At 48.3% G+C, this 20,515-nt stretch overlaps 1 protein-coding gene across 2 annotated transcripts in view; it reads right to left on the bottom strand.

Annotated features, from left to right (window-relative positions):
- Positions 1–671: 671 nt before the first annotated feature.
- Positions 672–20,515, bottom strand: part of MAMSTR (MEF2 activating motif and SAP domain containing transcriptional regulator) — a 35,712-nt gene continuing 15,868 nt past the window's right edge. The window contains exons 3-14 of one of the 2 annotated variants that reach the window (XM_035136348.3): positions 19,433–19,498; positions 19,120–19,178; positions 18,035–18,110; positions 16,980–17,129; positions 13,701–13,840; positions 11,243–11,362; positions 9,904–10,172; positions 9,636–9,783; positions 6,883–7,275; positions 5,587–5,724; positions 5,238–5,292; positions 672–4,575 (exon numbers count right to left, since the gene is read on the bottom strand). In XM_035136348.3, coding sequence (XP_034992239.3) covers positions 4,139–4,575; positions 5,238–5,292; positions 5,587–5,724; positions 6,883–7,275; positions 9,636–9,783; positions 9,904–10,172; positions 11,243–11,362; positions 13,701–13,840; positions 16,980–17,129; positions 18,035–18,110; positions 19,120–19,178; positions 19,433–19,498 — 2,051 coding nt within the window. In that variant the 3' untranslated portion in view covers positions 672–4,138. The remainder of the gene's footprint in view (positions 4,576–5,237; positions 5,293–5,586; positions 5,725–6,882; positions 7,276–9,635; positions 9,784–9,903; positions 10,173–11,242; positions 11,363–13,700; positions 13,841–16,979; positions 17,130–18,034; positions 18,111–19,119; positions 19,179–19,432; positions 19,499–20,515) is intronic. The other variant, XM_035136349.3, reaches the window with a different exon arrangement.

Here is a 20,515-nt window from a genome sequence, read left to right as displayed (position 1 = left end):
AAACCATGGTGAGTTCCATTAAGACAGATGTGGGGGCACCAGTGGCCCTCCAGATGTTGCTTAATTACAACTTCCATCAGAGGCCAAAGGTCCCCCATGCCTGCATTATTAAGGGGACTGAAAGTCAGAAATTGAGTTCTTTGAAAGCAGGCAAGAAAGATCTACAGAGGTCTACAGTACAAGGAGCCTGGAAACCAGGGCTATCGAAAGACCCGGGTGCACAGGGAGTGCAAGTCCCAGCAGGATTAAGACTGGCCCTGGATGGAGCTGAAAAATCTATCTTAAATAGGACTGGAACGAGGATTCAGGCAGGCACCAGAGCATGGGGCTTGTGGCAGGCTAGAGCAGCAAGACAGAAGAGGAAGCACTTATTACAAGGACACGTTCAGAGGAACCAGCAGGATATCTGAGGAGTGGAACCATAATCAGACCTGGGAAGATTATATGGAGCCTTCTTTTTCCACTCTCCTGCCCCATGTATTCACCCATAAGATGTGGCATTGCAACAGACCAGGGGGCTGCTGCCTTCTTTTCCTGGCTGATCCCAACACTTAAACTTCTTGGGTGTCGTGGATGATTTCTTCAGGCTTACTGAGTTTCTCCTCCACACAAGCCCTGTACCAACCTAAGCCAATTTCATGAGGGTATTATAAAAGACAACAACAACAATCTTTGAGGCAGCGAGAAATGGTGTTTATTTGGAGACAGCAGGCAATGGAAGGTGATGATGGTTACAATGCTGAAGGTCTCTGTGTTGGAAGAACAGGGTACACACATGGCTATCTTCCTTGTCAGGCTTAACTTGGTGGCTTTTTCCATGGCAGCTTTTCTGCTTGTGGAGAACAATCAGCTAGATGGTTTTAAAATAAGCAGAATCTCACAATTCTGCATGCTGAATGCCAAGGACCCTGCCCGCCGCATCTTACGACTGGTTTACCCTAGCCCATGAATTGCCATGTCACACCCATGCCACACATTTGAAGCACATTCCATCCCCACAAAAAGAATCCTGGGGATGGCAGCTACAATTCCCAGTGCCCTTAAATTATGGTTCCTGGGATACTTTGGGAGGAAACTCTGTGTTAAATGTATGATGTTACCAGGAAGGCAACGTCACAGTGCCTTGTGTGCACTGTTGGCTCTCGGGCAACAGGAGTACAATGGAACCTTGGTTCTCGAACCGCTCTGTTCCTGAACGTTTTGGCTCCCAAACATCGAAAACCCAGAAGTAAGTGTTCCGGTTTTCGAACGTTTCATGGAATCCAAACATCTGACACGGCTTCTGATCTGCCAAAAGCCTAGCTGTCAGCCAGTCGGAAGCTGTGCCTCGGAATTCAAACGTTTCAGAAGTCGAACGTCCTTCCGGAATGGATTATGTCCGACTTTCGAGGTTCCACTGTATGTGCTTTGAAGTGGGTGTTTCTTTTTTTAATGCCTACACTCTCAAACTGCCTTCACTGTCGTACAGTCCAACTTGGCAAGTCAACAGTGTGAACAGTACAGAAGTGAAAGCGTTTTACAGCTGAAATGGCTGGTGCAGCAAACTGTTCAGAGGTTAGACACAGGTACATAAAAAAAGGACCTGGCACTCTTTGACCCCTGTGGGGGGAGAGCTCAGCTTCCCTTCCCTTTGCTCTTCAAATTATGGGGAATGCAAATTTTCTTGCCAGTTTTGACCCTCTCCTACATGCTTCTGGTATACAGTGCCTTTTTTTTCTTACTACAGATATACAATTATACAGTATCTGTATGTATGTATATGTGTGCATGCATGCATGTTGAGGCTGAAAGGCTGCTCTGGGGGGGGGAAGCTATACTTATGACATCACAGCTGCCCAGCCAGTAAACAGTCTGCACCACCCCTTCTACTTCAAAGCAGTAAAAGTTATTTCCCCTGCACTTGGTCCTCAAGAGAATATCGTTTGTGTGAGACATGACCAGGGTGAGTCTGCTTTCTACAACAGAGTGGGTCCTGTTTTTATGTAGGTCTAGACTGTAGTTTGAGAGTGTAGCTGCAGTAGGCACACCCTAATAGTCTATGTATGCTTTGAAACATTTGACAATATTATCTCAGTTTAACTGTCATAAAAGTAAAGGTAAAGGGACCCCTGACCATTAGGTCCAGTCGTGACTGACTCTGGGGTTGCGGCGCTCATCTCGTGTTATTGGCCGAGGGAGCCGGCGTACAGCTTCCAGGTCATGTGGCCAGCATGACAAAGCCACTTCTGGCGAACCAGAGCAGCGCACGGAAATGCCGTTTACCTTCCCACTGTAGTGGTACCTATTTATCTACTTGCACTTTGACGTGCTTTCGAACTGCTAGGTTGGCAGGAGCTGGGACCGAGCAATGGGAGCTCACCCTGTTGTGGGGTTTCGAACCGCCAACCTTCTGATCAGCAAGCCCACAGGGCTCATCCACACTGGCCAGAGTATTCTAACAGAGAATTTCCTCCGCTCTCACCAAACTAAGGACTTATTATTCACACTTCTGTTTGCCCCATGATTTCTAGGCAAGAGTCTGGGAGGTTTTTTCTTTAGTCTTCCCAGTTTCCCCAGGAAAACCTGCTGTTCACTGCTGAATCGGAATAAACGCCAATTGGATTTTTAGCAGATTGACTTTGTTCTGATTGGGCAGTAAACAGGGAGCTTTGCTGGGGAAACCCGCAAGACAAAAGAAAAACCTCAAACAGAAGTGTGAATAAGTCCTTAGCTTGATGAGAGTGGTGGAAATTCTCTGTTAGAATACCCTAGACCAGTCACACAGAACCACAATTTTCAGGGATTCCAGTAAAGATGGAATGGCTATAAATTAAAGCAGAATTAAGCCTTTGCTTAGATGTTTCCACATGAGCAGTGTTTATATTGGCCTAAATGTCCCAGCAACCTTTGGCTACTAGGATATGAGCCACCACTACCATCATCTCCCTTGTGAAAACAGATCCCTCCATATCCAGCTCCCTTTGGGGAGCTTTTCCACCCCCGTACCCCCAGACCCAAAAGAAGTGGTCCTGAGCCCTGTGTCTGCATATGCACCCTCTACTTTGCAACACCAAGTAAGAATGACAGTAAGGGTTAGAATGGCACGAGCGGTTGAGGCTGCATTTTGCCCTTCCAATCCCATCTCTTTTTGAGCGGCCACAAAAGATGGTTCGGTCCCCAACACAGATGTTTTCCTCCCTCCCGCTCCCCCCCCCTGCTTTCAGTAAAACATGAGGTTGCCACTGCTAGTGTGGCCCATTCAGGGCAGCCCCAGGAAATCTTAGCTTCTCCCCCATTGTGCCAAGGGATTGAGATGGCACAATCCAAATTGTTTAGAAGCTGGCACTTCCTCTGTTTTAACTCAATAAAATGATGGTATCTCCCCACACCAAGGTAGAACCTGCATTTCTCATCCTAAGCCAGCGTGCATCTAGATCTATGGGGCCACGCAGATGTGTGCAGAGCTGGTGGTGGTCTCATGGTTCAACCGAGCCAACATGACCTCTTGAAGCTTTGAGGGTAGACCACGGCACTTCCCGTCCTATTAATGACTTCTGGAGTTGAAACGATGCAGGCATCCAATGTTCAATGTGGCGTGACCCATATGACAAAGCTTTCATTCAAGATGGTGTCCACAGTTGTTAAGAACTCAGGTTCCAGGGAAGGTGGTGTTGAAAACTGGTGCCCTTCCAAACCTCTTTTTTTTTTTTTAAATAGAACTGCTTCACGGTGGCATGGCAGAAAGGCACACATTTTAATTCATCTCCAACGTTTGTAAAGGTCCTCGATGTCTTGAACCATCTCGATGCAGCAGGCTGGCTGGACCACTGTCCTTGCAAATATTGGTTTCATCCATCTCAAGCTAGAGATATCACTGAGGACAGCAAAGGGTTTCTGGGACTGTCAGGCGATGGAAGATGAGGTGCCTGGTGCTGACACAACCCAAACATCAGGGTGCTTAATTCTTCTAAGAGAGCAACTGGACTTGGCATGAACCAAAACAAAACCACCTGTGACAATGCTTGATGTTAAACTGCTCTCTCATTCTCACCCATTCAAGGTGGTGCCCAGTGCCGGCAAGGCCTTACAGGGTACACAGAGGATTCTCCCCCTTTCCCTCCAGGCCTTGGGGTCTCTGAATGGGCTGCTAGCACCCCACCTACCACTGCTCCACCATTAGGTCTATCATGTGGTTGACGCCAAGGTCGGTTGAATCAAAGAAGTCCGTGCAGAAGATGCTGCCCCCAACAGGACTGGTGGAGCCGAGGCCTGAAGCTGAGCCCGAGGTCAATGCCTCTAGCCAATCGACCGGGTCAAATCCAGCACGGGCACCGTTTCCTTGCCAGGCATCTGGGGGAGATGGGGGCATCTCCAGAGAGTCAGGGGAGAAAACAGAGGACAGTGAGTCCAGCGACGCAGAGGAAGAAGAGGCAGTTGAGAGGAAGTCGTAGGGACCGGGAAAATCAAAGATGGCAGAGGTCACCAAAGGAGGTTCGCTGCTGGGCCGCGGTTTCTTTGGTGGTGACGCTTCTTGCGGGGATGGGGCAACTCGATCAGGGACTTCTGGGTTCAAGGCAGGTGCTTGAAGGAGGTCACCTGGAGCAGATCAGGAGAAACGGGATATAACTTGGCATAGCAGCACAGCCCTCCTAACCCTGAGCTCGTTCAGATCTAAGCAGCATAACCTGTTTCTGTGTCAGGACTTCGCACTGGAAGGCATGGCTAACAATGGCTTTGGACATGTGCAGAATGCCTGCTGCTCACCAATTAGTAATCAACAATCCTGCCCCACCTGTCTGGGGTTCGGGGGTTATATTTCCAGGGCAGAGAATATGATTCTGAAGCAGGGCTTGAGCCCCAGATTCCTATTCTTCTGGGAAAAAAATTCCTTCAGTAGCACCTTAAAGACCAACTAAGTTTTTATTTTGGTATGAGCTTTCGTGTGCATGCACACTTCTTCAGATACACTGGAAACGGAAGTGTCAGGCCCTTATATAACTTCCGTTTCCAGTGTATCTGAAGAAGTGTGCATGCACACGAAAGCTCATACCAAAATAAAAACTTAGTTGGTCTTTAAGGTGCTACTGAAGGGATTTTTTTATTTTGCTTCGACTCAGACCAACACGGCTACCTACCTGTAACTGGAAAAAAATGTATCATTGCCACATTGGCTCCATTATTGGAGCTTCTCCAATAGCAAATTGTTGTTTATGGCTGCCCCCTACCGGTAAGCTGGGTTACTGGGGCCATTTTCTCACCTGAACACATCAGCGGTTCCTCTAGGATATCTTCGATCGATTGGCTTGGCACCAGCTGCAAACAGGGAAGGAAAAAGAAGAGCAGTTATAAAGGGATCCCTCACCCAGCCCAGCCATTCAGCCAGCTCTGGGGCAGGGTCCTTTTTGTACAGGGGGCTTCTATGCAGTGGTGAGTTTCAGGCAGGGGGTAAGCTCAATATGGCCTAGGAGCTCATCCCATAAATTTGTTTTCAAGACTTCAGAATTGGAACATGTGGGATAAGTATAATTAAAAAGGGGAAGCGTTCCTCGGTGCATGTGCGGAGGTTGGAGAAGCCCAGCTGGGCCTCCTTACCCCACAGTACAGTACCTGAGCTTTCTGGATGGCTTCTTGGAGCTCCTCCTCCAGGGAACGGGTTCCTGGGGCTGGATCCGGGGGGCTGGCTGTTATTTCAAGGGGCAGCTCCATATCAGAATTAATCGGCTCACAGGAGGCAGGGCACAAAACCTAGCAGGAAAATGGAGGAAATACAAAGTCTAGCGTTTTCTGCCCCAGGCAAAAGCCCTCCCTGCTACCAGCCCCACTGATGCTACCCAACCAGGGCTAAAACGGACTTCTCTTAAAATGTCCAATGCTCATTGGTTAGCAGCTCATTGGGTGATATGCCCCACAAGCCCCCAAACTAAGCCCTGCCACATGCAAGGTGCATGCACACATGTGCCTCTATGGCAAGGATTTTTTTGGCCTAAGGGCTGCCAGCTGTTGGCCTTTAATGTCTAAGTTATCTGAGGCAACAGGGAGACAATTTGGTTTTTGCCCCCACCCCTTTCTAGGAGACACCATTAGCAAAAGGACCACCCGAACTTATTTGAGCAACAGATTAAGATGGGGAAAACAAGCAAACCAGTACTCCCCTAGCAGATAAAGAAAAGCCCGGTTTGTTCATCTTAATCCTGGAAAAAACAAACATGCAGTTCATAGGACACAGGTCTGTATCAGCTTCTCGAGCCGTAATGTTCTCTAGAACATTTGGGGGTTTTGAATTTAGAGAACAGATGACAGCAGTGGGGGGTGAGGCCATGACAAGAAGTGTATATTATGCCCGTTATTGAGAGGAGGTGTTTCTCTCCCCCCCCCCATAATACTAGAACTCAGGGTCACCAACTGAAACTGACTGGCAGCAGATTCAGGATGAAATAAAGGAAGTCCTTCACACTCACACAAATGCACAATTAACTTGTGGAACTCCCTGCCACAGTATGTGGCAATGGCCTTAAAAGGCTTTCAAAACAGATTAGATGGATCCACATGGATTGTTCCGCGGCTATTAACCGTGCTGAAACCTAAGGTTGCAGCCTAAAAGGATGGAGTCTCCATGTTCAAATCCAGGCGCTGGGGCAGCAACAGCGGGAAGAGGGGCTGTTGCACTCATTTCCTGCTTCCCAGAGCTACCATGGGTTTGCTACCATGGGAAGCAGAATGCTGTGGACATTCTTATGGCCCAGCAGCCTTCCAGAATGGCAAATCTCTGGTGGCCTCTCTCCCAGTGCTCTGCTCTAATGCATTGGGATACCCTCCTTTACACAGGCAACCCAGGAGTGACTTCCCCATCCCATCGGCCCCTCACTCTCTTTTGGATCAGCTGGAGAATGCTTGTTTGCTCACCATGAAGCCATCCTCTGTGCCTCCTCCCTCCTTGGCGCATTCTCTCTTGGGGACGTAGGGCGGAGGTGCCCCCTGCTGGCTGTGAGGCAGTAGGGCTCCCTTGCGGCGGTTCTTGATCCGTTTGTGCATCTCCAGCTCCACTCGGAGGTCGTCGTCGTGGTGTTTCTGATCCCGGTGGAGTTTCAGCGCCAGGCTCTCAGCCACCCGCTGCTTCTCCCGCAGGGCCTGAGCCTCCTCCTCTAGGTCGGAGGGTGCCAAGCGGGTGCTGGAGAACGGGACAGGTGGGGGCTTGGCCCTGGCCACCTGGTAAGGCTTGAGGCGCTCCAGCAGGGCGGGCTTGGTGCCAGAAACAGGGAGGCCTCGCTTCCGGAGCTGCTGGCGGAGTTCAGAGACCTGGGAATCAAAGCAGCGGACAAAGGAAATTAAGGCTGGATCTACACTGATTGTAAAAATGCTATAAAAAACAAGCAATAATGGCTCTTAAGGCAATTTCCAATTGACGACGGATCGCTGCTCTACAGCATCCTCTGGTGTCACATTTTTATAATGCATTTTAAACATTATAACTGGCCTGTGTAGGTTTGCCCTACAAAAGGTATTATAGAATATTACACAACACACCAGAAATGGTCAAGTGTCAGGCATGTGGGATCTACTTTGCTTTTTATAGGACTCTTCCTCACCTCGCGAAGATCCGCCGACGGGAGCATGGTGCAAAAGACTGGCATTCAGCATTAAAGAATTCTGAGCCCAGGAATTTGTTTTGAATGCCAGAATGGAACGGAGCTCACAGTCCTTTCATGCAGGCAGGCAACCCATTCCTGGTTTACTTCTTTGCTTTCACTATTCAGCAGTATAGTTTAGAGTGCAGGCCTAGAGGTCAATTTGTTGCAGCTATTGTTAAACAACCGGCAGCTAGGAAGCCTTGCCGATCTATTGCAAATCACACAGCCTACTGCCCACCCCTAAAATACACACATTGTGCACGTGGAGTATTGTTTTATTGTTACATGTTCCTTCCCTGGAGATCCATGACGGTACACTACCTAGGCTCTGCTTGCTCTGGATAGTATTATTATTATTAAGTGTTTATCAAGTGGGGGGATAAGTGAAGGCATGTGCAGCAGGCACACTTTTGCCAGGTGGCAGATCTGCAAGTCCTACCATGTTAGATCCCTAGAGAGAAGCACCCAAAGAAATATCCAGAGATGCTTCCAGCCCTCAATTAACTTAGATCTCTCTTCTCTCTTTCTGCCTCATTCTGTCTTCCTTTTGTTTGGAAACAGGGAAGTGCAGCCCTTTAGGGAAAACGGGGCACTGCCCCAATTACTTTAGCCTGCAGAACTCAGCAAAGAGGAGCAGGAGGATGGAGGGCAAAACTTAAGTTATCCCTGCCTGTCCTTGGCTCTAGCTCCACCTACTCCTGGCCTCTCTGACTGTGGCACCAGGCGCCAATAGTTGGGAGAGAATGTGTCTCCCCTTCCAAGCTCAGATAGTTCCTGGGCCACTCACCAAGAATCTGCCAGATGAAAGGAATGGCTGGTCAGCAGCCTTCAAGGGGTGGTTATGACGGGCAGTTGAAGTTGCACATACTCTGCAGTCTCATCTTAGAAGATCAGGAATTACCAACGGGTATAATTCAAGGGTGGAAGCTTCCCCAGAGTTCCCTGCCTTCATTTCATTACTCCAGGTGTCCATCTTTCTTTCTTTCTTCATATCTTTCCCCCGCTATCATTTTATTTATTGGCTTTTGCTTGCTTTTTTTTTAAGTCCTAAAGTCTAAAGTGGCTTCCTAATGAAAAATAAAGCAAGCACCACCAAATACAAACAGAATCGGCAGTAAGCAGTGGGAAAATACCATTGAAACAGCAGCTCTAAAATCAAAGAAGGCTTGGGGTTAAAAAGAAAAATAAAGTCTTAGTCTGGTGCTTAATTCTAATCACTAGTGCAGGAACCAGTCCAGAATCAAGGCACTGGCACTGAAAAAGCCCCTGCCCCCTCCTCACCACTTCGGGAAGTTTGACATTTTATTATGTTTTTATATGTATTGGAAGACGCCCTGAGTAGGCAGGGTATGAATAATAAAATTGTTGTTGTTGTTATCTTATCTCGGATGGCAGAGGCAATCAGAGAAAGGGTTTTGGATGCAGATCTTAACTCATGGGCAGGTGGTTCATGGGAAAGGAGGAGGAGGAGGTCTGTCCTCCAGAGGAGAACCTCAGGCGCAGGTGCAAATAAAGCCTTCCTGTCTTCTCCATCTGGCCCTTGGCAGTTCCCTCTAGGCCACTCCCTTTGGCCCTGCTCTGCCCCTTCCCAACAAGAGCTTTTGCCTGGCTGGACTGTGGCCTTGAACTCTGATAGGGCCTCTTGCTCACCTGGATGGAGGGGGGTCGTGGGTGAAATTATGTAAAGAGACCTCTAGCTTTTGTGTAGCCTGCTGAAGAAAGGAGCAATATCCATTGCTCTGGCCGCTTGCTGCCTCTGCCCCCCCCCACTTTTGTCCCTGGCCCCACCCACCTTGGTCATGTGGCCCTCAGAAAGTTGTCCCCTTGTGTTGACAGTGATTACATGCCCCTCCTCTAGATCTCCCCATTTAACCAGGTTCTTTGGAAACCTGGCGCTCACAGCAACAGAACTGCTGAAGCAGTTATTTTGCAACTGGACTTGATTTGCAGAAACCATCTCTGAGAGCGGAATTCCGTCCGCACAGAATCCGATGTGTGATGACTGGGAGTCCTCCTGCCCCAACTCACCGTTAGCTCCTCCAGGTTGGCAGGCAGCAGTTCCGGTTTGGGCGCCGAAGGGGAGGTTGGCGTAGCTGGAGAGGGGAGAGGGAGCGGGTGAGGCCCACTTGATGGCGCAGGCGTCCCAGCGAAGCTCAGGACCTGCTCTGGAGCACTGCTGGGGAAAGGGGGGAAAAAGAGAAGCGTTGGCGCTGGGTTTCCCCATCTCGATCTTCTCTCTGGCCTCGCTAGTGTGCTTTTGTCTCGGAAGAGCGTTCCCGGAAGCAGAACGGCTTACCTGGCTGGGACAGCGTGCACGGCTCGGACGCAGAAGGTGGCTGGCGACGTCGGCATGGGCTGCTGCTGGCTCATGATCTGGAGCTGCAAGAAGACCTGTTGCTGCTGGAGGACGCGGGCATAGGCTGCATCCATGGGCACCGGCGCCTGCTCCCCCTTCTGGTCGGGCGGCATATACTGGTGGTACTTGAGCTTCTTCACTTTGGGGCGCGGCTCCTTGGCCTTCTTGGGGCGCGGGGGCTTCCTGGCCTCAGGGACCTTGGATGGGGCCTGTGAAAGGCATCAAAGCGTGTGACAGAGAGCAGGAACGGGACTCTCAAAAGGCAGTGGGGCATAGTAGTTCATAATAATAATAATTTATTATTTATACCCCGTCCATCTGGCTGGGTTTCCCTAGCCACTCTGGGCGGCTTCCAACAGAATTTTAAAATACAATAATCTATTAAACATTAAAAGCTTCCCTAAACAGGGCTGCCTTCAGATGTCTTCTAAAAGTCTGGTAGTTGTTTTTCTCTTTGACATCTGATGGGAGGGCGTTCCATAGAGCGGAGGCCACTACCAAGAAGGCCCTCTGCCTGGTTCCCTGTAACTTGGCTTCTCGCAACGAGGGAACCGCCAGAAGGCCCTCGGCGCTGGACCTTAGTGAAAGCAGGGGGGCTCTCTAGAGCTAAGTAATGCTGCTACTTTGGGTCCCCCCCCCACCTCAATTCTTGGGCCTTCAGCACACGGGTTAGCAACAGAGGGAGAGGCCAGTCTCCCACTGTCCTCCCTGCCGCAAAAGAACATCTGACTCTGTCCTTATGAAGGAGCAAAGGTAGGGGGTGAAAACCAGCCACCTGTTTGTTTGTTTTTCACATTGGGTGATATGGTTGGGTTAGCCTCCCAACTAAAGGAGGGATGTATAAAAGGCAGAAATATTCAAGAACCCTCAGAACAGGTTTTGCATGGCAGCAGCACAAATGCCAATAAAAGAATTTCAGTCAGTGAAAAGCAATAAGGCGGACTTAGCCGGGCACCTGAATGGCAATAAAGACAGCAGTGGACAAATTTTCCCTTGAGGGCAGCTGTGGGGTGTAGTTGCTGCCGTCACCACCAGTAAGCCTTGCATTCCCCCAGAAACCTTTGCTCACTTTTTCCTACATGAAAATCGGAGGGGTGAGGAGAGGAAGTTTCCCAGCAGCTCTATTCAAAATAGGCAGCTATTTGGATTCGGCCTGCAATTCATCCTGCCCCAATTCATGCTTTTCTCTGATAAAAGACACAGCAGTGGACTTCTCTTCTGCTTCCTCCCCAACCTCCACCCACCCCCACCCCCTGTTCCTGCTCTTGATTGTCTCTACCTTGAGGAGTGAAACGGAGGGCTTGGCAAGGGGGCTCCCCCCTTGGGGAGGGAACTCAGCCTCAGAGGTGGATGACGACACAGGAGGCAGCTGTTGATCCAGGATCGGAGGGAGGTCCAGCTGCAGGGAGAAGAGGGAGAAAATGGAGCCCATGTACCATCCTAGCTCCCAGCTCCTGCACCTCCTTCTCTAAAATGGCAGCCCCCAAACTTTCCTTTCCTATAAAGCCAGGCCTCCTTCCCTTCTGAGAGTTAAGCTTTCCGCTTTCCCATCAGCTGGCATGCCCCAGCTTTCCCTCTTGTGTATAATTTCAGCTGAGAAGGAGAAGACCTGCAGCAGTGGGAACAGCGGGAGGCAATACTGCTGGGCAGAAAGTGGGACAGGGCTTTGAAGCAGGTGGTAGGGAGCTGGGGAGGTTGGTTTACTATACGGTACCTGCCCACCACGTCCAGCCTTAAAACCCTACATTCTGTCCTGAAGCCTAGAATGGGAATTCTTTGGCATGTGCACAAAGACGTACGAAATCTAACAGCAGTTGAGGACAGCCTCAAATCATGGATATGGTTAGTGACGATGCTAGAATTCACAGGTGGGGGGGGGCAGAGTGTGCTGCTGCTCATGCCCAGTTGCAGGCTTCCTACAGGCACCTGGTCAGCCATTGCAAGGAGAACAGGATGCTGGGCTAGATGGGCCTGTGGCCTGATCCAATAAGCTCATCTTATGCTAAATGCAATCTTGGGGTGGTGTGGAGGCAGGGGGAGAGCACAGCACACAGGTAGTGCTGGCTTCAAGATTTGGGCAGTGTGAAGGATGGAGGGGCTGAGTGCCAGAATAGCACCTCAGAATAATCTCTTCAGGTAAGACAGGCAGCATTATTTGAACAATCTCTCTCTCTCTCTCTCTGCCTCCAAAGGCTTCTGACCTCTTCAGTGCCGCCAACCCTCTCTAGAACCAGGAATAATTTGGGAGTGTGTGTGTGTCCTATGTGAAGCTGGGGAAAGCCAATGGTGGTGTCAAAGGTTTTGGCTTCTAAGTGAATCAGAAATGACTCTTGGAGTGCAGGATTCTGTCCTTCCACCCTTGCCAGTTTAGGCCTCGGTGGGTCGTGCATGTAAGGGTTTGTTGGCGTGGCAATCGAGGTACTGAAAGTGGCAGCTCTAACCTGAAACTCCCCCACCGCAAGAGCAGCAGACTGGCAGCAGGCCTAGTTACATAAATTACGGATTAGTTCTGCTGTGTATAATTTGGGTGGGTGGGTATTGTGTCCTGGAAAGGGGAAAAGAGGCCAACCCCTCACAATTCACTCATCACTGTGATTCTTATGTCCTGCAATATTCAAACATTCCCTGTAGAGGGCAGCACAACCACACACACACACACACACACACACACACACACACACACACACACACACACATATATATATATATATATATATATATATATATATATATATATATATTACTTGGAAAGAGAGATATGACAGATTATTTTGATTGATTGGCTGATTTTACGACTTTGCTTTTCCAATATTTTCAACCCTTCATATTTCGGAGTGTATGTACTTGGACGTAAAGTCATGCATGAAACTTGGACTTTAAGATCACTCCAGTTCTCTTGCGAGTTCACTAGGCCTTTTTGACAACCCAGTTTGTCCAATGTATTTCTGTGTGGACCTGAGCCATAAGCCAAGGGAGGTGTGGGTATCAAGGGGTGTTCTTAACAAAAGTGTGGAGACCACTCAATGAAGAGGCAAACCTTCCACCTCAGGAGCCATTTCTGGCTAATCTGTTGAGCAAGTCATGCTACCCTTCACATGATACTCCCAAAAGGGTGAGAGGCTGCGGTGGCTGGCAACTATTGGAGCTGATGAGGTGGGGATGAACAACTAATGGCCCCATTTGCCCTGCACATTTGAAGCAGTACCTTGCCACTTTAACAGTTATGGCTTCCCCCAAGAATAATGGGAAGGGCAGTCTGCAAAGGCTGCTGTTTGGAGACCCCCTATTCCCCTCACAGAGCTACAATTCTCAGAGTGGTTTAACAACCGATTCTTCTTCCTGGGGAAATCCAGGAATCGCAGCTCCGTGGGGGGAATTGGGGATTTCTAACAGCTCTCAGCACACTTAACCAACTACAGTTCCCAGAATTCTTTGAAGGAAGCTGTGACTCTTTGCAGGAGCATGATATTGCTTTAAAAGTATAGTGTAGATGGGGCTGGAGTCAACTTATTCTGGTCTCGACCCCCCCCCTTCCTCCTCCCTTTCAAAGATGCAGTGCCCACTTAAGCAATGCTCAGACACAAAAATCAGGTATTTAATATTGAGAGGGAAAGCCGGACACCTACAAAATGTCACATTTCCAGGAGTATGCACCAAGCATCCTGTTCTTATCCTCTGTTCCCCTTTCATCTCATGTCACTTCAGCATCTACAGGTGAGTTCGATGCAGTTGCTTACCTGAAAGGCCGCCGCTGTGGTGGAAGGGTGGGCACTTCCAGGAGACAGTGCAAAGCACGGGGAGGAGGAGGAGGAGGAGGAAGAAGAACTACTGAGATCTTCCTCAAAGGTGAAGGAATCAGGAGCAGCGAGAGTTGCATCTGCAGACGTTTTAAGTGAGAGAAAGGAGGGGTGGCATTATTATAGCAGGGTGGAAGAAACAACTGTTGTTTCTCACATAATTTTCACACCGTTGTTAGTCACATTGTAAAATCTAGGGATGACTTAGGGGCTTGTTCCATGTCATTTGCCCAAGTGCAAGGATACCTAGTTCTGGCCCTAATCCTAAACATGTGACTGGAGGACGGGGAGTGGGGCGGACAAGCAAACACACACAAAGAAACACACAATTGTCTTCGTCACCTTCAAACTTGTGGAAGGTGGCTATCTGCAGCAGGGAGCCTGTTGACAGAGTCTCCCCATACATTTTAGAACCCTGGAAAATCAAGAGTTCTAGAAGGCGAGTCCCCATGTATACAAAAGGCTCATTGCTGCAGAAGCTCACCATCCACAAGCTGGAAGGCAATTGAGAACTGTGACTGGGTAGAGCTTGTTTGCTTATCCTTGCAGCCTGGCCCTCACCCCCAGCCACACACGTTTGGCTGATGCATTGCCTGAGGAGGGAAGGAGGGTGGTTTGATGGGTGCTAACAGAGCAGCCATTGGAACCCTGCTCTGCACACATTCCATCCAAGGAGCCAAGCTGACCCCAGGCCAAGCGGCATTGGCCAGTCCCAATTAGGCAGCCCTTTTGCAAACCTTTTGCAAAACGCTCCCCCAATTTCCATCACGTTTCTTCTCATAACCTCGCACTGCCAATATTCCCATTTTGCAGATGAGAAAGGGGCGAAAGGCTGCGTGCCAAGCCTGGGACAGAGGCAATATTCAAACCCACTTTTCCAAATCCAGCTTCCTAGCCCTCACTGAAATTTGCTCTATCCTTTTTTAAAAAAAAAATAATTTTTATTAATTTTTAGAAAAAGAAAACACATACAAAATATACAACATAAACTCTGTCCCTTCATTTTCCCTCCACCCACAAGCCCCCCTCTGCCACCAGTGAGACCCATGGGTATTGGGGAACAAAGGGGTCCATTTTAAGCTGGGTTTGACCTCCCCCCTCCTTCCTCCCCCCTCATCCCCCCCCTGCCACTGAGAGGACAAAGGCGGAGGATCTCTGGGGATTGGCTTATCCCCCAGCTATTTCTTCACTGTACTGGAAAAAAGAAAAACAAGGAAAAAAGGGGGGGAAGCAAAAATATAAAAGGGGGGGAAAAAAGGAAAGAAAAAAAAAGGAAAAAGGAAAAATATTAATGGCTTCCACGACTCTCCTCCTCCTGGATTTCCCAACCTCTTTACATAGTTATGGCGGGTTTTCTAATCCAATTCAGAATCTTATTCTTATAATATTAACACAATCCTCCTCCTTCTTCATGCTGTCCCCCTCTGAGCCCCCCCCCCTGCCACTGGGGTAGCCTGAGGAGTCCAGCAGTCAAAAGGTTCCATTTTTGTGTCTGGGTTTCCCTCCACCCTTCCCTCTCCCCTCAAGGCACCCCCTGCCACTGGGTACCAAGAGTAAGAAGGGGGAGACAGGCAGTTTTCCACCCAAACACCTCCTGATCACCAAAATTATTCAAAAACAAACTCTAAGCATATTTCCTCAGCCATTCTTATTACTCCCTCCAGAAAGCTCTTAACCTTAAACTATAAAAATCTCTCCTCCCCCCCCCCCAATGTCCCTCCTCCCAATTGGATCAGCATATCCTTTAGCAGGCCAAGATTCCGACACCGTTGTTCATAAACCAAAAAAAGTACCTTAAACTAAAATTTTTACCCCACACCAATTCTTTCCCACATCCACTTCCAGACCTCTGCTCCTCCCTCTTTCTGCCTTTCCCTCCCTTCACTAACACCATTCAACATTTCAGTCTCTCCAGGATTTTCACTTCCATCAATCTTCTCTTCACTTTGCTTCTCCTTGTCGGCCTCATCTCTTTGTTCTGATCTTTGTTTTTCATCATCCAACACATATTTTTTATGGTCTGAATCAGTCTCCAAATTGTCCTCAAATTGTTGCTCCTCACACACAATCTCATAATCAAAATTGTCCTCTAAATCTTGCTCTTGCACCTCATTCTCCTTTTCTGTTGGATTGAAGCATTGCCTTTCCTTGTAGATATCTTCCCATGTTTGTAGATAGCCCAGCACAGCCTCCTGGAAAGCTCGAGAGAATTTTGTTTTCATAGTTCACTTGACCACAGGCAGATCAGAGATAAGGGTAGAAGGGTACTGGAAAATTCCTCTCTACCACGTTGTCGGCTCCATCTTGGCTGTTCTTATCCTTTGTCTTTAACCTCATCAGATTTCAAATTTACAGTCCACTTAAATCCTTTTAAAACCTTTTGAATCAATTTTTCCAATTCACAGGAATAAAATAGTCTTTCTTAGTCCTTTAACAATTTGACAGCTTTTGACAGCTGTCAAAGCGTCCTCCCCCTTGTTGCTGCTGAACCTCAAGGGGCAACGACACCGGGGGCTGGGGAGGTTTGGAAAAGTCTTTCTTTCTCTCGGGTCCGCAATCTTGAAAGAAGTTTTCCCTTTTCGGCTTGGGAATATTTAATGCGCCTCCCGATTGTCCATTTGGAAGAGATCGGCTTCCGTTACTTTAGAATCTCTTCCTATCTTCAAATTTAAATTTTTTAAGATCCGAATGGAGATTTGACTTACTTTGAAGAAGTCTTTTATTTCCTTGGAAGAATCCGCCGCTTGCAGGCTGAGGACTCGGAGCTTCACTTCAAGGAGGTAAGATGAAACCCAAAAATGGCTCCCGCGACTCCACTCCGCTGGCTCTCGATTGCTCTACTGAGCTCTCGGGCAGCAGAGGATTCGCGTCCGGAGCAAACAGCTGGGCACTATGTCACCGGGACTCTCTACCCGGTGTTTTTTCGGGGAGTCCGCTCGCTCTGCGGACTTCCCCCCCCTCCACGAAGCCAGGGACTTCGGAGCACGAAGTCCCTGCGTCCAACTTCACCAGCGTGACGAATCGGAAGCCTGAAATTTGCTCTATCCTGTTACAATCCCTTCTGCTGGGATTGTACCAGAGTCCAAGTGCTTTCCATTAGGACCTGCCCCTCCATAAACAGCCACTGGATCCCTCCTCTCTCCCAGGCAGGATTCCCCGTTTCCACTCCATGAGACAGGAGGATTCCCCCGTAAGGAGAATGCCAAGTCAAGTCCTTACCCGCTATAGCATCCTTGATACCTGGATCCAAGGAGAGGATGTTTTTCTTCACCAGCTCAAGTGGTCCAGGGCGGTGTAGGATCTTCTCACTCAGGTCTTCGGCCAGGCGAGCCTTCTTGTCCTGCAGCTCAGAAGGGTCCCCCGGAGACACTGCAGTGAGATTGCGGGAAGCAGAGCAACTATCAGAAGAGCAGGCTTGTGGGATCAGACAAGAGGCCCCTGCAGTCCAGAATCCTACCTCCCAACAGGAGCCAGCCAGATAACGTTTGAGGGATGATAGCCATCCCCTGGGGTGACCTGGAAATCCAGTCGGAAATCCAAGATCCATTTGCCTTATTTCCAAATCAATTTGTGATTTATTTTTTTTTAAAGAAGTCCACACAAAAATCATATGCACATTTCTCCTAATTGTGCATTTTTAAATGCTATTTTGTCTAATATTTGGCAAACAATTTCCACTAATGTAATCTTTGTACATTCTTTTCGCTAATTTGTGTGTTTTTGCATACATTTTCCTCCTAATGATACGCATTTTATCTGCTCCTTTTGGTTGGCAATCTGCACTGCAAAATTCAGAGAAGTGCTGTGAGTCCTGGAAGCCTGCTTCTTGCCCTGCAGTCCTTTCCCACCAGGCCTGGGAGGGCAGGGCCAGGACGGACTCCAGCTACGAAAGCTGAGGCTGCAGAACAGATTCTTGAGCTGCAGTATTGCTTAGGGGTTGTTCTTGCTGTTCTTGATATTAATTTTTTGTATCCTTATTTTTGACCTGATTATGTGGAAATTGTTCAATATGGTTGTGTATTTATTTGATGTCTTACTTATTGTTTATGACTGATTCTGTTGTAATTATGTGTGTTTTTCATGTTGTGAGCTGCCTTGAGCATGGTTTGATTTGTGGAAAGGTGGTGTAGAAATGAAATGATGTGTGTATGTGTGTAAGTACATACGTACATACGTATAAATTTCAAACAATAGCTGCATTTTGGTGAATTAGGCAGGCTCACATTAAAATATAAGCCAAACCAAATGCCTCTTAGGCAGAAGTTGCTCCTTACCTTCTGACAGCTGGCCCTTAGCAGCGCTGGTCTTGTGGGGCCGGGGCGAGACTTTCAGCTTGGCAATCTCATTGGCCTGAGGAGAAAGAAGCAAAGGAAACTTTAGCATCCTTAGCCAGGTGCTCAGGTAGAAGATCTAGGAGGCATCTTTCCCTCACTTAGGCTCTGGAGAACCACTGCCAGAGTTATGCCTTCCAACTTTTTTCATACCCAGGAAGACCCTACTTGAATTGCAACCCTGCAACGTGGGATCCACGTTTAATTTTTCAGCTATGCACGCCCATGGCCAATGCATAGAAGATAGGGTTGCCAGACTGAATAGAGGACAGGACTTCTGTGCCTTTAATTGCCCTGCTCTCTTTTGAGTCTGGAAACCTTAAAGAGAAACCAGCAGACCGTTTGTTTAATTTCCAAGCAAAGGGTCTGCTGGTTTCTCTTTAAGGTTTCCAGACTCAAAAGAGAGCAGGGCAATTAAAGGCACAGAAGTCCTGTCCTCTATTGAGTCTGGCAACCCTAATAGAAGAGGGAATGTTGGTAGCTGCAGCTTGCAGGACTAAAATAACAGAAATCTGCACCCCTAAAATTACACAGCACCAAAATGCCTGCCTTCCATTGCTTCTGCTCTCTCTCACACCTCTTTTCTTTGGGGCTGGGCTGTCTCCAGGCCTGAGCAAAGTGACCACTAGTAGTGGCTCTCCTCCTCCAGTGGTGGGATATAAATGCAGTAAATAAAAAATAAAATTTAAAAGCACCTGCCATTTTAGATATGCCTCTGCTGCCGTGCATGAATGAGTCATATACCGCACTGTGATTAATATATTTTTATGTCTTTTTATTTTACAATAAATGGTGGTGGGTCCCCCCCCCCATTTGAAAGTTTGGTCTGGACCACGTTCCTGCTTGCACACCTCACTCAGGTGCACCCAGAGCAGTGGTGTGTTGCTTCCTGCAAGAAGAAGTCGCTCCTCGCTGGGAGGTGGGTGCTTAATAGTCAGTGAGCAGTGGACTCTCACAGAGTCCCATCAGACCCTCGTAGCGCTGCTTCCCACACATTGTTCAAAGCCTTGAGCCCAGCTGGTACTCACCCTGTTCTGGCCCTGGGTCCCATTGGGCTGCGAGAAACTTGCAAGGGGTTTGTTGAGTGCTGGAGGGTTGATAAAGGGGAGCATGTTAGCAAACTCTAGCAAACTCTAGCAGAAACTGCCCTACCTGTTGATTTTGGCCTGCCATTCTGTTGTTGGTAGTCCATACAGAAACAGAAAAGAAAAGTGGCAACCTTATCTCAAGGTTAGAAGACCAGCTATTCTTTCCTTAGCACCCACCCACATCCATGCAGAACTCCTCTTTACAATGTGACTCCCTTCACTTTTTGCAAAGGGGTGCGAGGGAGGGGCTCACCTGGGAGTAAGTGGCGTTTGGAGAGCTGCTCTTGGGACCTCCGGTGTTCCATGCGCAGCTGCAGAACTGTAAGGGAGGTGACAATATATGAATAATTGTAATTACTTTATTCGTCTTGGCCAACAAGCAATAAAAAAACAAATCAGTGAAAAATTCTACTCTTAAACCATTCGGTGCCACCCACCCTCCCATCACAAAGCTAAAATGAAGACAATAATTGATATATAAGTCCAGATTACTGATGTTGGCAAAGTTTGTAATCACTTGGACTGAGAGTTCTTAGGAGATCCCTATTCACCTCCCAGAGCTAACAACTCTCACAACTCTTAACAAACTACAGTACAGCACTCAGAATTTTTTTTGGGGGGGGGATCCATGGCTGTTTAAAATAGGATCACAGCGCTTTAAATGTATGGTGCAAATGTGAACAGGCCTATTTGCCCAGCTCCTACTGCTCAGCTGCATTATGAATCTAGCACTGTTTTCCCCAAAAGTTCTTCTCTGGCTCAGAATGCGAAGTTAGATTTTTCAGGGGGTTCTAAATCCTAAGATCAGTACTCAAACGAATTGTTGTTGCAATCGCTGTGTTATCTTTAGAAATGAATGGTTCGCTGTGGTTGTGCTTTGATATGCACCCCTTGCTCTCATCTGGCTGTGAGCTGCTTTGGCAAGCCCGTGTGGAAGAGCAGCCTACAAATTAAAGTAAATAATGATTACTACTGCCTAGGGCTTGCCGATCAGAAGGTTGGCGGTTCGAATCCCCACAACGGGGTGAGCTCCCGTTGCTTGGTCCCTGCTCCTGCCAACCTAGCAGTTCGAAAGCACAAAGTGCAAGTAGATAAATAGGTATCGCTCCGGCAGGAAGGTAAACGGCGTTTCCCTCGTTCACCAGAAGTGGCCTAGTCATGCTAGCGACATGACCCGGAAGCTGTATGCCACCTCCCTCGGCCAGTAAAGCAAGATGAGCGCCGCCACCCCAGAGTCGTCCACGACTGGACCTAAGCCTGCAGCTTTGTAAGCGCATGCAGAACATTTCTTTGCTGTCAACCTACTTCTGCTCAGTTAAACCCTTAACTACTTATT

The sequence above is a fragment of the Zootoca vivipara genome, chromosome 12, assembly GCF_965207765.1.
Source record: "Zootoca vivipara chromosome 12, rZooViv2.hap1.1, whole genome shotgun sequence".
Lineage (NCBI taxonomy): Eukaryota > Metazoa > Chordata > Lepidosauria > Squamata > Lacertidae > Zootoca > Zootoca vivipara.
The sequence above is the reverse complement of the archived record's forward strand: the minus strand, read 5'-3'. Positions and strand labels throughout refer to the sequence as shown.